Source organism: Nomia melanderi, chromosome 1, assembly GCF_051020985.1.
Source record: "Nomia melanderi isolate GNS246 chromosome 1, iyNomMela1, whole genome shotgun sequence".
NCBI lineage: Eukaryota > Metazoa > Arthropoda > Insecta > Hymenoptera > Halictidae > Nomia > Nomia melanderi.
The window spans coordinates 28,701,176-28,717,937 of NC_134999.1; the positions used below are offsets into that span (position 1 = coordinate 28,701,176).

Below are 16,762 nucleotides of genomic sequence, written 5' to 3' on the forward strand. Positions count from 1 at the left end.
GAGTGGGAAAACCATGAGCTCAGTATATTCATTCTCCGATTAAGTCCGTCTCGCTATACTTGCGACTGAACAGTGAACGCGATCATTGCAGCGACCGCTGATTGACGAGATATATCGAGTTACCGGAAAAGTCTTGTCGCTTCTTTTTTAACCCCTTTTCCCGTAATGTCGAGTTACACTCGAGATGAAAATTTTCAACCTAATTCGACGAATTTAAATGTCATTTGTTTATTTGGAATATGAATTAAATATTACTTATCTGTTATCAGTTTTATTAGTGATGTTCATAATACCATTATATATGCTCTTCAAACATTATTTTAAACTAATTGTGTAATTGTAGGCTCATAAATATAAAGTTTTTTCTGAAATACTATACAGTCTTATTTAAATTTTATTTAAATCAATTTTAATTAAATTTATATGAAAGTTTGTAATCTTTTGAGTAAATATAGACACAGAATAAGTATAAAATTATTTTTTTCTAATAAATTATTGAGGGTAAAGTAATTTCATCGAACACAGTTGTGAAAGGAATCATAGAGCAAGGCGTTAAAATATTTAGGATATCTAGCATTAATTGTTGATACGCAATCTTTCAAGTATTACTAGATACTTTGCAAGGATTGTTTTAATTTGACCAATCCAACCTTTAATTTGTCCATAGTTGTAATTGCTTATAAAAGATTATGTTTATAGTAGTATCGTCACATGTTCTAATTTGAATTGGAAACCATTGAAGTCTAAAAGAGGTGGGTGATTTTAACATTTTTATTCGCCCATTTTCAATTGAGCAACGAAGATTTTTGTAAAAATGATTAACACTAGATTTACAGACATTTATTGCTTTATTTCATTGTTCCTAGAAAAGTTTATGTTCGTTTGTTTAGATCTTGGGAACTACGGATTTAAAAATATACTATTAGGATACATATTCTTGTAATTGCATCAATCAAAACCGATATAAAATTTTACCAAGTATTGTTTATAATATTTAATATGCGTCAAATTGACAGATTCTTTAAACCTATGGTTAAACAATATTAGTAACTATCTTGTCTCACAATTCCATCTAAATGATACTAATCTTTTGCAATCGAACAATATATCTACTATCAGCTACCAAAGTTCTTTTATAACCATATAAAACGTATTAAAATTATTTATGTTAATTAAAACTCTGTCACTGTATGAAATTTGTGCAAAGTTTTAAGAAAATATTAAATTTCATTCACTGTTTGCGCAAACGTCCCTGATTTTAGTTTTCGTATTAGCTGCTGGCCCTCGGCAGTACCTGAATACAAAACTGAACGGCACGTGCAAATTCAAGGCCAGTGCAACGTGCTTTGTGAAAATACCATGTATGGTAATTCTTGCACCCGAGCATTGAATAATAGAATGACTGAGATACACAAATGGAGCATTATAAAATACAGTTTCCATTTATAATTAAGCCACTTCGTCTTATACTTTAATGCACTTCCACAATTCATTATATTCTTATGTATATACCTAATTAATGAAATATGAAACAAACGTAGAATATACACGTTCCTAATATACAAATTAATCCTTTACACTCGATTTATTTTCAATGTTATTGGGCGTAAACTTGTACATATTTTTGCGAAAATGAATTAAAATAATTTACAGCGGTAGAATTCAACGTTTTATATTTATTTTATTCGTTATTATTATAACAAGATTTAATTTTTATAATCTTTTAAAGTGTGCTACTTTTTAAAGTACCACAAATAAAGTATAACAAATTTGTATTACCATTTCCAGCATGACATACGAGTGTAAAGGGTTAATATCTATCAAAAACTTCGAATATAAGTGTTCAACAATACTATTTTACAAACATTCCAAAAAATAGTCATTCTTTTTTTACCGTTACCGTTATTCTGATTGATAAATTTTCCAGACATAAATAATCGAATGTCAGTTTTTTTAGAGACAATGAAATAGACTATACAATAAATGTCTATAAACCTAGTGTTAAAGAATAACAAAACTTATTGCTCGCCCGCCTTGTACTCGGAACAGTCCAAGTATAATGTATGTTTTAGTGCTGACTGATTAAAACGTTTAATACCCCTAATCATTAACTCTGGCACGTCAGTTAATTATGCAGAATGGACACTAAATTTCTTCGTCCCCTTTACTGGTCACCGGAATGAGTCCGGAATTCGAAGTCCGTACTTCGAAATTCTTGTTCTTGCGTAACTCGCACGTTTTTTCATCGTTTCTTGCCGAGCGGATCGAACCAATCGTTCACAATTCATTTGGCTTCTGCCTCGTGACTACGTCGACAAAAAAATCACTTAATGCAATCCGCGTTTTAATTGATTCCTTCCGTATACGCCGTGTTAATATATGATACTTATACGCGATGGTTTATATTTAAAGAGTATCGTGCAATATAAAAGATAGGTGTGGTTCATATTTCCTTCTGTTGAATAAGTGTATTTATTTATATTTCACACATGACGCAAGGTTTGTGACGAAGTAGTTTTGGTCGTTTATGTTTCATGTATATTACTTCTACTATTTTGCATGTGTCGTTTATAAACACTGTATTTTCTGTTGTTATCATTATAACAAACGATAATGATATTAGCCATTTTCACGTGTTGTTTTTATTTATACAGTTTATAATTTGTATTGGTTATATGAAATATTTTTATGGAAGTTATAGGAAAATTTGTCATTAATTTGAATTATTTCGTATTTTCTACAGTAGTTTATTCCTCGTGTCACCAGAAAATGAATTATGATTAATTAAAAGAAGTAACAGTCTTTATTAACACATTTTATTTATTCTGTTAAATAGTTTGCGTTTAATTGGTTTGTATGTTAGTTGCTTTTCCATTACGATTTAATAATTTCAGTTAGAACACTTCATAATTAAATTATAAAAGTTTCTAAAGGTATTCATTATATAGGTAATGAACAATAAATAAATTAGGAAAATCAGATTCATTCATATTACTGTTAAATTATATCTATTGAATACTTTCTAATATACCACGTAGTTCTCAAAGTCAATCAGAAGTACTTTCAATTAAATTAACATAAAGTCTGTATAATATAAATTAATAAAATATTAATGAAAATTCTTTTTAATTGTAACTTGTAATGTATAATAATATCAATAACAAGATATTCTTACTTATACTAACATTGAAGAAAACAATTTAAGCATCTTCTTCATTATGAAAAAGCAGCTAGATATCAGTTGCATGAGTAAAGCAAGAATAAAAAAACATGATACTAGGAATCTCGTTGTTGGTGTCACCTAGTGCCTCATCTCTTAAGCAATCTTGTTCTATCTGTTTGCAGGCATGCACTTTGTATGCATTTTCTTAAGAATTCTCTACTGTGAACGTCGAGCGTTTAAATACACAGTAATATATTCTTTCGATTGAAAGAAGCATTCTGAAACGTTCGTGTTCTCTTTAATGATGCAAAAATCCATTTATTATTTCTTAGATGCTATTAAAATATAATTTAATTCATACTGAGCAAGAATATTATTATAACAAGATTTAACTCTAATATTCTCATTTCAGGATAAAATTACTTGTATTGATTTCTTTATATATTTTAAGTTAGACGTATATATAAACCTTTACTCCCATTATTAAAAAGAAATTTTTACTTATATAAAAAGAACACTGAAATTTTTCACTTAAATTAGAAAATTATTACTATTTAAAGTTGGTTACATTATTTTCATATAACGTGGAATAAAATTATTCTTATGAACTACTAAAGTCATGTTCCTCAATATTTTACAATTTCTTTTACTAAAACTATTGCACGTGCATCAAGTTAATCATATGTAAATATATGATACGTACATATCCTTTTTTCAGATTTAAAGCTAATACATTAATAATGAAGGGATGCTTGATTTAAATAATGTTTCATTTCTTTTCATGAATTCACAAATTATGTGTAATATAATATAGTAAATATATTAATAAATTTATATAAAATATATTTATAAATTAATGGTTTATATATTGAATAGTATTATTGTTATAAATATTTAATATATTGAAAAATCTATATATTATATATCTATAAGTTAATTGCTTATATATTGATTAATGTTATTATAATATATATATATATTTTTTTTATTTTTTTAATTGTGCTATATTCACTAGGAACGTCCGACTAGAAAATCAAGCACATGGAACTGATATTGACGCCTAGTCTTAGAATGTTCGTAGACCGTTATCAGTATGTTTAGCATTCAGCGTGCATAGAAGGAAACGCGTGATTAGGCGATGCTAATCAGTGACGCGAATACGTTCTGCTAAATTTTATTCACCGTCGTTAGTGTAACCTTCAGTACTGTGTCATTCGCACGAAGTATGAAAGTTAATAGAGTTTTCTGGGTAATGCCAATAAACATATACAGATCTGAATATTAATTTCAGTATTCACTATTCAAGTTCATGTAGGATAAATAAAAAACTATATAAATTTAATACAACACTGGATATGTTAAAAAATTACAAAAAAATGTATCAAATATTATATAGAGACAGAAATCAAGTACAAACATTGAAGTTAATATTTAAAACAAGTTACTGTGTTATATTGGAAACTGTCAATGAACAAACTAGCAAATTCGTTGTGAAAAATTATTTCAATTGTCATTTATTATGTACGATTCCAGTATAGCGTAATATTTTTAGTGAAAGAAGCATAACTATATGAGAAATATTTACAAAAAGCGCCTATCCCAATTACTAAATTTAACAGTAAACGTACCAGCACTTTTGCCGCTGATCATATTTTTGCAAAAGATATACAGATGATTACTGATTTAGTAATACAAAGCCAATGCACAAAATATTTATAATACATAATATTTGAAATTATATACTTTTATTTGTTTTTAACGGAAACGGAAAACTATAGATGTATTTTCTTATTTGGAAGTACTCATTTGATCAGGCGTGGTACATCTATTGTTAAATAACGAACTTCTGAGAAAAAATGGAGCTTAAGAATATAAACGTCCCAAAAAGCAGATTAAAGTGGATGTTTTCCCGGGAAAAAATAATTTCATTGATGAAAAACAAAATTTAGGTATACTTGATATATATTAGTGACAGTTTTGAATAATTTTTAATACTTTCGGGAAAAACATTCTTTTTATAAAAGCAAAATAGTGAAGTTTCGTTACATCTTGACGCCTTCATTTTGTAAACTAGTTCATAGGTTCATGTAAGATGTATATTTACATAACACAGTAGCTTTGAAGAACGTAACCACTGCGTTACATCAGGGTTACCTGTATTAATATTCATACGTATAAGTGCTAACTTTGCCCACTACTGCATAAAATTTCATTGAAAAAAAGGCGCATCAGCACTAGAACCACCGAGTAGTCAGACTGCTTGTAAAATTCTTATATAAACTGTAGAAACATATTTGTTGATTCTCAGTTGATTTATATTTTAGTTTACGTGTTTCTGAATTAATTCATTTAATAATTCCTCAAAAAATCATCTGTATCTTTTCAATAAATTAATCGAAAACTTCGTTTTAACTTATCCAACAGTTTTAGTATTAATACTTGGGTGCATACAAATAAATACTAATAGTATACTAGTTCAGTTAGAAAATACAAAAATATTGTATACAATATTTTATGTATCGTATTATACATTTATACAATATTGACATAATATGCAGAAAAATATTCGTTTTGGAATCAAATGCTTGATTAACAATTAAAGTGAACCTACAACATGAGTTTTATACATTTACAGAAATTTGAAAAAATATATGATAACCAAATCCTAGCCAATAGCCAAAATTATATTAAATTTACAAAAATTGTTGTAGATTTATGAACAGAAATATATTATCTAAAATATAGCTTACAGATTTATCAACATCTCAATTATAATTTTTTATAAACATTTGAAGCTAATTCTTTGGGGTAAAAATAGGTTTTTGCACCTCCAATGCTTCCCATTTCCACAATAATTAAAATTTCGAAAAGTGCCTACACTACATATTAAATAATATATTTCTGTTCATAAACCCACACAAATTTTTATCTTCGGATGTTTCAGTTGCTTGCAATCGAGTCGACTAACAATGGATGTTTTATGAAATGATGTTCCGAAGCCAGCGAATAGCTTCGCCATTTTGTAACATTTTAGCTGACAAAAAGTATAAATATAAATTAAAAGGTTACAATTACACACCCAGAAGAAATCGAAAGCTTTTAGTTAATAGTTATTGACAAAGAAATTCCTAAAGTTCACCTATATTTAGGACATCTCTAACTGGTATCCTCGCTTAATAATAATCCACACAAACGATCGATACTGTTCCAAATAATGAATGAAAAAATGTGCTGATAGTAAAGGGAATTCCAGTAGAGTGAATTTAATGTTAAGAGATACCTGCCTTGTCGCCAGTGTTACGTGCATACTGGACTTCGAGGTCAGTCAACTGCAACGCGATGCAATCTGTGCATTTGCATGTTCATCGTGGACTTAATGCGTGAATCCTTTCTACGCGTTTCGATTTACAACGATCTCTGCTATCTGTTCACATTCTATTCCGTGTTTTTAAACGGTGATGCACGGCCGCTCTTTAAATATATCAATTCAACAATTCGTTCGTCGAGAAATATGCGCCACTGCACACCAAGGTCACTAAAGTGCAATGCTATGCAACGCGTGCATTCACGTGCACGTACTCTGTCGAAAGTTATTCACTTCCTAGACACGTAATCTGTGATTTCGTAGAACCAATTTGGAATTTCTGGGATGCAGAAATCCTATTGAGACAAAGGGAAGCTAGAAAAATTAATAACCTATATTTCTGTCCGAACCGTTTGCACGCGATTCATTTTCAATGTTGTTGAGCGTAAACTTGTATTTATTTTTAGGGGAATAGATTAAAGTATTTGCAGCGATAGAATTTAACGTTTTATATTCATTTTGTTTATTATTATCATTATAAGATTTCATTTTTATAATTTCTTGAAGTGTGGTATTTTTTAAAACAGTTTCTAACGTTCTGTAATTAATTAGTTAATTTGAATTATTGTTAGTAAATAATTTAAACTAGTATTTTTTGTATTGTCTCTACCCTGTACAATTGTACACTCTCAAGCTTCTCATAAATGTGTAAAAGTCAACAATCTAGTAATTGCGTTTTCGATCATAAACGCGTCTTCTTTCTTCCAGAAACAAACGGCTAACGAGATTCCATCGAGGTACGAAGGCCAACATGTCCCGTTTCTATTCTAAGCTAATTGTAAGCATGGAATTCAGTTCTATCGGATTCTCCATGAAAGGTGAACCATTTTGTATGACAAAGGGAAATTTCACAGCAGCCATCGTGTTCTTTAAATGTGATTGAACACTGCAATACAAAGTGTCCCATTATACCAGGAACTCGTAAATAGTTACAAAAGAAACTTTAAGAAAATTTATTTCTCCTTTTCAAAGAAGTTCTGTGTTCAGTGTACGTGAACATTTACTTTGAAGGTTACATATTCACAGTAGCAGTCTTTCGTATATCCTTACGTACAGTAAATTATGTTTTTTTATTCATTACTGTAATTTATAGTTCTCAATGATTGTTATTTATAACTTGTTTTCATATTTCTTATGTTTTACATATTCTGTTCTTTTCCCACTTGTGTTTTATTAGTCCTACCTCTTAATTGCAACTTATAATCAATCAAAGTATTAGATATTTAGACAGATATTTTTGTATTTGTTACATATGTTATGTTTCATATTTATTACAGACAGATATTTTAATGCGATTAAGAGTTAACGAAACCCATTCGGCCACGTCTCAGGAAATTTACATTTGTGTCATCATTGAGTCTGAAACCTGTGTAGCAAGTCGTTAACAGCGTCATTTGCAATTCATTCCTGTTTCATATTGGAACGATTAACTGTTTCTTTGTAGTTTATGCGTAATTTATAGTGATGACACCGAAGTTGTTTTGCATATTGATTTTAACTTTTACGACTTCAAACAATCATGCCCCTTTAAGTTGTTAAAAATCTGAAGTTATATATTAGCGAACATTACTGTATAAACAATTAGACACTCTAAAAAAATTCTTATAGGAATATTCTTTGCATTAAAAAAATATTATAATACAAAACACTGCAGAATTTTACGCGAGTAGTACATACTCAAAAATTCTTCACTATTGCATAGAATTAAGAAATTTCTCATAATTAAAACAGATTTTTATTTACTTTTTGTCTTGTGCAATTATTAATAGAATATGTTCTATTTGCTTCGTGATACGTAATTTTTACTAAAAAATTATGACCTTCTCGTCCATTCTGCCAACGACAATAAATATATCCATTACACAACTAACTCCTACGGAATGTAATTATTATTTTCAAAAAATTACCAAAAATGTCTTTTAAAAAATATTTCAGATTTATAGGGATTATGGAGACGGTGTATAGGAAATATCTTACGTTTCTCCTGTTTTCTTTCACACTTAAACCGTTAAACTAAAGTCCTGGTAGTGTAAAATAAAGCGACCAAGATTGCAACCATACTCGCTTGCCAATTACGAGACTGGCTTCTGACAATGAGCCAACAATGTGCGGAGTTTCTCATGACATTCAGCACCGTAATTTCTTTCACCATTGTCTAACTAGTGGGAGTCGCGACACGAAAAGAGTGAGACTCTCATCGTCTGCGTTGGTGAACCGAAAAAAGAAGCAGATCGGTACGGTGCTACCAGGTGAATTTTCTGCGTTTTTCTTGGAATAACTTTCTTCTGGGATTCGTGTTCTATCCTCTAATATTTGCGTACAATTAACAAATATGGAACCATAACTTCTACTTTCGCAAGCACTTCTATCGAAAAGTATTAACAGGAGAACAACATTGTGTTATATATTTATAGTGATATAACATAAGTATAGTTTTTTATAATAATATATGTAATAAATTTTATAAGAATGTATGTAATGAAATAATAAACATCTGTTATTTTTTTGATATTCACAAAAAGAAGAAATCAGAAATGGGTCATTTTGATTCGTCTGCTAGTTTTAGTGTTCATGTTGAAGAAACATGAATTCATCCTTATTTTTTAAACTAATATTTTAATGTATTCCAAGATATGAGAAAACATTATTTTCAACAAATATAATATTGTTTAAAATAAGAGCACAGTATTTCGTCTTTTAAGAATAGAGAAAGGGGATTATTTTCACTCTAAAAATTAGTTACCACCATCTTTCGCTAAATATTACCACGTAACTTTATTACGTAATGTGAGACCATACGTTCCCACGCACATAAAATTGCTGTATTCGATTCGTGAACATTCTGTTATTCATTGTCTTGGTATATAACCATTTTTGTACATGTAAGTGTACTTCCATTCAAATACAAGTAATTAACATGTGGATGTAATTAGGAAATAATTTATATATTATGAACACAATTATTCTATTGACATTTTAGGTTTCTCAGTGACAAAAGGATTGTGTTCATTTTATAAACAATCTTTCTCATTCACTATTGAAATGAACGCTAAATTATGTAACTACTTACCGAAGAAAAGTAAAATAATTAAATTATGTTGTTATACACATTCATCAAAATTGAGTTCGAGCGATACGTCACCAAGAAAATTAATTTTTAAGTTTGTGCAAAAAATAATGTCACCCGAATCTAGGTGACATGAAATGCAAAGTGTAATCATTTGCTAAATAACGTTTATGAAATTCAGTATTCGTCAAATTAACGAGTTCCGTAAACTTAGTGTTCATATGATTGTTTTCTATCACTAATGAATTTTATTTTTTCCCATGGTAACTGAAGCATCAAGCTATTTATTTTCCGAAATATTGTGGCGTTTCATACAAGGAGCTGTTCCATATTAGGCGCCGTTACCCTATTAGAACGTTTGATGTTCTTGGTGTCATATATGTGAATATGTATCTAGGTGACTTTTCACGTCTGGGTACGAGCATGTGTCGCCGCGCGTTCCCCCGGTTGCCATACAAACAATGCGCGCCGGAAGTCAGGCACCGAAACTTTAATTGCTCAAGTCTCGAAACCGAAGCCTCGAACTGCGAAATGGTACAAGACTTTCCAATTTCTTTTCGCATGACGAATTTGTCCGTTTCCGGTTATATTGTTCTTGCTCGATGTACCGTGGCTAATATCAAATATGTGATACTGAAATTACAGAAACGTATGTTCCAGGACCTAGACGAAATATAATAATTTAACCTCTTGCTCTATGATCTATTTCATAACAATCGCCAATACAACTACTTTGTCGTTAACGATTTAGTAGAAAAAGAAACAACTTTTAATAACACTTAGATTTTTCAAATTCAGTTGAAAATTTTTGTCACGAGTATGACACGATATTGAAGGTCAATGGGTTAACCTTGTTTTTACCGAGGATATCAAAAGACGCCTTCGCAAATTTTAACTTAAAGTCATTTTTATGAACATCTATTTTCTGAACATTGTAGGAAAAATAGAGAAATCAATTGAGGGAAATGATTAAATTTAGAAAATAATTTTCAGCTGAAATTTTGAAAGATAGCTTCTGACATCTTCGGTAAAAGTAGCATTAAATTTTAAAACGATTATTTTTGGTAATACGTCTTGGTGGCGGAAGTATTTTCATTGCGTACTTATTAAATATTAAATACCACTGTATATATTTTTAAGAAACGTTATAGAAACGAACTTGCATACAGTTTATTATAATTGCACAAGGACAAAATTTCTTCCAAGTATCTCTTCTATCATTACAAAAGTTAATAGGTTTTACTATTGTATTGCCATATTACTATTGTATTTGCTAATAAGGCTCGACTAGTATCAATTTTTAACAATATACACATTTTGCGACATATATTTATTAATTCATAGTATAATTCTTATATACCTGCAAATTGCTAAATTGACTTAAATCATTTATTTGGATACTACATCAACACTTTCATATAAATAATTTTAAACATTTCTTTTCGTATATATGGGCATCACGATATAGAAAACTGATATTGAAAACTGAAAACTGAAAACTGATTTCGTTCCTATCGATTAAACACTTTGAATTTATTACTTAGAAACCTTCTCCTGCAATCACACAAACCACGCGGTAAAGTAATTAACGTTTATTTGCACATATACGTGCAGCCGGTTGCACAAGTTTCATGCAAAGCAGAACTCGATACGTTTGGAATTCATTAAGAATCTATTTTCAGAGACGAGAAAAATGGCTCGTGGACAACAGTTGTATATGGTAATCGCTGCGAAGTTGTAGGAATTGCTTTCACCGGTGCCGCCAACGAAGTAAATTTTGCACAGATAAATACACAGGGCGGCGAGAAAATCGCGTAATACGTTATGCTTTTTGTCAACCGTATCCCATTGCGACGAGCACACGAAAAAAGAAACAAAACTTTCGTACATCAGTGTAGCTATTTATATTTTTTTAGATATCGATGTCGAGTTATCGTATTTTATGTATGTAATTATAAAAACTGAAGGTTGAAAAATAATTTTATATATAAACACGACGAACATATATGATAATTAATTTATTTTTAAACTGTTTATATGATCAAATATTTTTCATATGTAATATTAATATGAATCTGTTTATTCATTACTAATAAACGTCATTGCGTAGAATATATAGGTGTGCACTTCATAATAAAAATCTTAGATAAATATAGAGAAATATTTATACAGAATACACTCGAATAACATGGCATACGAAGGAAAAGCGATCTCTTATGAAAATATAAGAAACAAAATATGCAATAAAATTTGTTTATCTAATATTCAATTTTCGAGATAATTTAATTTTAAAGTTCATTATGTGTGCATACTGCTCCGACTAATTGTAAGATACGATTTTCTCTGTAATACACATCTATTTTGTTTATATTATAATAATATAATTTTAGTATTATATATTTAATAAATTTAATCGTATCTTATATTGTGTACTGCATATGAACTTGTATTGGAAGAATGAAATTATTAAATATAGGTTATAGAAGTCACAAAAAATTCATAAGAATAATTTCATAGGCGCCTTAAAGTACAAATACTAATTTTACGTCACCGAAGTTAACCCCTTGACTACAATATTTTGACTACAATTTTAAACTGAATTTATCAAATGTAAGTGTTATTTAATTTTTTAAAATATTAATTAAATACTAGATTTCTATTATCAATAATTAACCTTTGAAGTAAACGTAGCCATAGGACAAGCATCAGCACTTTTTCTTTTCCTAATAAATTATCGTCAAAACGCAGTTGTATTGATTTTAGTTAGGAAATAAATCATACGCAAAGGGTTAACCAAATAATTTTAAAACAGTTCAATAAAACATGGTGCATCGGTACCTAAAGAGTGAGTATCATTTTACAGCATTCCGTGTAAATCAATAATAATATCTTATCATTTGACGTCTTCCGGTATCTTTCAACTGATATATATTTTCAATAGGATCCTACATTCAGTATATATGCGTGAATATAAAAATTCTAACTTGGTCCATGGTATTGACGTATTTGATTTAATGGTAACCTACTCATTAATGTGACACTCATAAATATTTAAATATCCTTACGAAACTTTATTTAAGCACGTATTATGAGCGTAATATTTCAAAATGGTTGCAAATCTTATTTTCCTCGCACTTTGTTTTCCATTGCTTTTTAATATCCATTCATCTTCTCGTTTATAAATGCTAACCTCTTATTGGAATATGCAACTTCACCACCAGACGTGAATACAATACGTTCTCCATTTCCTGGTCAAAATAAAATTGTTTTCAGAAATAAAATCTTTGTTCGAATATTCGTCTCAAAATTTCTTTCGTCAGAAGTTTCTTCTACCAGGTTTTGTAAACTTGTGACAGAGCTTTAATTGCTTAACTTCTTTGTTTATAAAAGTCATTTAATACAGTGTCTTATATTGTACTTAATTAGAACTTTTGTTTATGAGATATAGCACAATAAATAATATTATAATATATCACACAATATTATAATATATCGAATATTATTAAATTCCCACCTTTTATTAGTATTTTAATGTATTTTCGAAATAATGTCCCAACACAAAATCTATATTTATATCACATAGTTCTGTTAGGATAATTTTCTAAACATTCCTAGAATCACCTTCCACACACAAGGTCTCACATTATCCTACTCTAAATTCTAGTTTCAATTTATTTTCGTTCATATTCTCCTCTCATTAATTCCTGTGGTATTTGTATCATAACACTCCCTTCTCCCTAATATAGTGTGACACGTCAATTCATCAACTGTTAGATCGTAACTTATAGAAATCTTTCAAAATCGAAGCAATTTACTCGACGAAATAGAATATCAAACATTACGATGCTCCACAGCCATTAGCTTTTAACATTCTGTGTTCTATAAATCTTAATAAGATTTTACTTATTCAATAAATCATGAAAATTAATTTTTAAATCTAGTGAAATTATTATCCTGTGACTGACTAATGGTTGGCGCGTTCAATGAGAATGTAATTAAAGTTAAAGGATTTATTGTACACGGAATTTCAAATGATTCATGCATGATTTCTCATAAAAATGATTTCTTAAAGATTTCTTACGACCTTTGTGGTATTGTAAGCATGAAACTACAATAGAAACCCTCATATTCAAGCACCTATTGTAAATATCATTCTACTATTCTAATATCTAAACGTTTTATTATTCGAACAGAATGTATCTCAGTAATAAATGATTCGTCTAAACGAACCCATGATTTAGTATGACACTCCATATTGCTAAGTGTATCAGAATAAATTCATGTAATTCAACAAAATGACTGGTTTTAATTTATTGATATTTTCAAAGCATTGTATATCCAAAATGATTTTGAAAATAAATAGTTTCATTTACTAACACTAGGTTAACGGACATCAATTGTACAGTTTGTTCTACTGTTCTTAGAAAATTTAATATTCGTTCACTTAGATTTTGCAGATTAGAGGTTTAAAAGTAGACAATAAGCATACACATTTGCATAACTGTATCGATTAAAAGTGTCCCAAATATTTTCCAAATAATGTTTATAAAGTTCAATATTCAATAAATTGACTTGTTCCGTAAATCGAGTGTTAAATACTATAACAAATATCTGGAAAAATTACAATATATATAAGGATTACATATCAACCCTAATAAATATTCGGTAATTCTATTGTTAACAACCAAAAAGTTATGAAAGAAATAAACATTTAAATAGCCTTCACGGTATTCACTTAAATAAATTACACCACTTGAATAAACTTAAATAAATTTACATTTATCATAAAAGCTGATCACCTTATTATTGAAAGGAAACTTTTAGGCGAATACTTTGTTTTCCTGTTAATTCCTACAAGGAAATCTTGTTTCCATCATTCGAAGAATTGAATACTATATCAAATATTTCTTTGCATCATCGGCTTCGCAAAGTAGTAAAATAGAAATTCCAAGTTTAAACTATCTACAACTCGTTACTATCACACGCATTAGCTATGCACCGCAACAAAATTCTTAGAATTAGAACCACTATATTTATACTCGCAACCTTCGGCTCATTCAAATCACAACCTACCAATTCTAAAAATAGTTTCGAACATGAACACCTCGTGGTTTCGGTATCTAATTGTAAACGCAGGAAAGCTAAAATCAGCCGCTCCGACAGGTTGCAGCGTATTTCTAGCTTCTATTAACACTAAAAGTACCTGACGAGTCGAATTGTCACATTTCAGAATATTTATTTTGCAATTATTTCAATTGTGAAGGTGTTTTTGCGAAAGATTTTTAATTACCTCCGTGTATTTACACAGATACAGGACTAAGGGACCCTTCAAATCTCAAGAAACAAGTTGCTTGAATTTTTATACAAAGTTGGAAATAAGTTACTCTGCTTGCTTGGTAGTTTTATTATTAAATAAATGAACAAACCCTCGCGCTTCAGCTTAAACGCGACGCGCAATGAAATTACAAAAAAAAGGAAAAAGAACAGATTTATACTATACGATTGCTTGATATATGAGCAATTTATGTGATCAACTACACTGAATAATTTCATAGAATGGAAAATAGAAAAATTCGATGAAACTGTTGCGTAAAGAATGCATGAAGTGTTTAGGTACTAAAGTTTGACAATATTAAACACAAACAGTGATGTTACATATATTAATTTGTGAGCAGTTCAGGTGGAAATCATGTTTGTTGATACTTAATGTGCAAAATAAGACTAAGGAAACTAAAATCAGTTGCTTTGAAAGATGGTAGAGTGCTTCTAGAATCAATCATATCGATCCATGAAAGATCTAACTGGGAAACATGTTTTTGAGTACCTGGTGTGCAAAATGAAACTAAGAGAAATCAATTTCTTCAAAAGATTCCATGATGCTTTTATCTTCTATTAAATTAGAAAAAATGTTTATCAGTTTTTTAACTAAATATTAACATTCACTTGCCAAAATAACCAACTGCATACAATATCAAAACTCAACAAAGTCATCATTCAAAGAAATTCACCGACCATTCCTCCAGTAAAACTCAACATCGAAAAACCAGAACCAGTCGTATCCACCCATGAAAGATTTACCTGGACATCACGTTTGTCAGAACCTTCTGTGCAAAATAAAGCTGCAAAAGCAAAAATCAATCTTTCCGATAGATTGCACGGTGCCTCTATCTTCTATTAAACTACAAAAGATGTTTACCAGTTTCGTTACTAGATATCAACAAGCGAGCCATTTACTCGCCAAAGCAACCAACTCTGTACAAAAATTCAACAAATTCACCACGCAAAAATCCACCGAACGTTCCACCACTAAAAGCCAACATCGAAAAACCGGAGTGAATCGTACCGACCCATGAACGAGTCAACTGGAAATCACGTTTGTCAGTACCTGGTGTGCGAAATGATCGCGCGGTATGCACGATCGCCTCGAGTGGACCTCTTCCACGGGAACGTTAGTCAGCGGCGTAAATAACGACAGGATAGCCGATCGGAGGCTGGCGGGGTCGGACAGAGAGGCAGTAGACACAGGCTGCCCGCGGATATTTCCTCGAGTATTTGCATACAATCCGGCTCAACGCGGTTCCACGACGTTCAGGAATCCGTGGAAAGTCATGTGCCGACCCTACCCCTTTCCTCCCTCTTCCGTGCGCCGGTGAATCGAAGCGGTTTCCGTTTTGTGGGCGTCGTCGTCGGGGCCCCGTTCACCCTCAGACAGTTCCTGTTCCTTCTTTTCCCTCTCTTTTTCCTTCCCTTTGTGTCACTGTCCTGTATTTTTCTTTCGTCCGTTCGCGTTCCTCGAGATTCTCGTTCACTTCCGCCGGTGCCGGACGCGCGGGCCAGCCGAGACACCGGCGTCGATTTTGTGTGCGCGCACGGGTTGCCCGGTCACGGGAAAATCGCTCGCGGAAAAAGTCCCCGGCGAGCCACAGTCTCTTTCTCTTTCTCTCTCGTTCTGGGGGCAACGCGATAAAGGAACCGACCGAGCGCGAGACGCAGCGCCAAGCGAAAGGAACCGCACGCTTAAGAACCTGGCCGAGCACTGGTGAGGCCAACAGGTGAGCCGTGCCAACAGTTTACAGCCAGTGACGTATCACCGGTGTGCTCTTATCCAGGGCAACAGGTGTGAGCCGGCACAGTGACGTAGCCTGCCGCGGGTGCCGGATCCTGCGGA

The 16,762-nt window shown here is 31.1% G+C and overlaps 2 protein-coding genes across 8 annotated transcripts in view; one reads left to right on the forward strand and one right to left on the reverse strand.

Moving 5' to 3' along the window:
* Positions 1–16,626, reverse strand: part of LOC116428648 (echinoderm microtubule-associated protein-like 2) — a 73,045-nt gene extending 56,419 nt beyond the window's left edge. For 3 of the 7 annotated variants that reach the window (XM_031980534.2, XM_031980529.2, XM_031980528.2), the window contains exon 1: positions 15,791–15,941. In XM_031980534.2, coding sequence (XP_031836394.1) covers positions 15,791–15,824 — 34 coding nt within the window. In that variant the 5' untranslated portion in view covers positions 15,825–15,941. Of the gene's footprint in view, positions 1–15,672; positions 15,691–15,790; positions 15,943–15,979 lie in introns of those variants that run through there. The other 4 variants (XM_031980533.2, XM_031980531.2, XM_076364890.1 and 1 more) reach the window with 3 other exon arrangements.
* Positions 8,698–16,762, forward strand: part of LOC116428649 (potassium voltage-gated channel protein Shaw) — a 41,335-nt gene continuing 33,270 nt past the window's right edge. The window contains exon 1 of the mRNA XM_031980541.2: positions 8,698–8,776. The gene's annotated coding sequence lies outside the window, so the exon portion shown is untranslated. The remainder of the gene's footprint in view (positions 8,777–16,762) is intronic.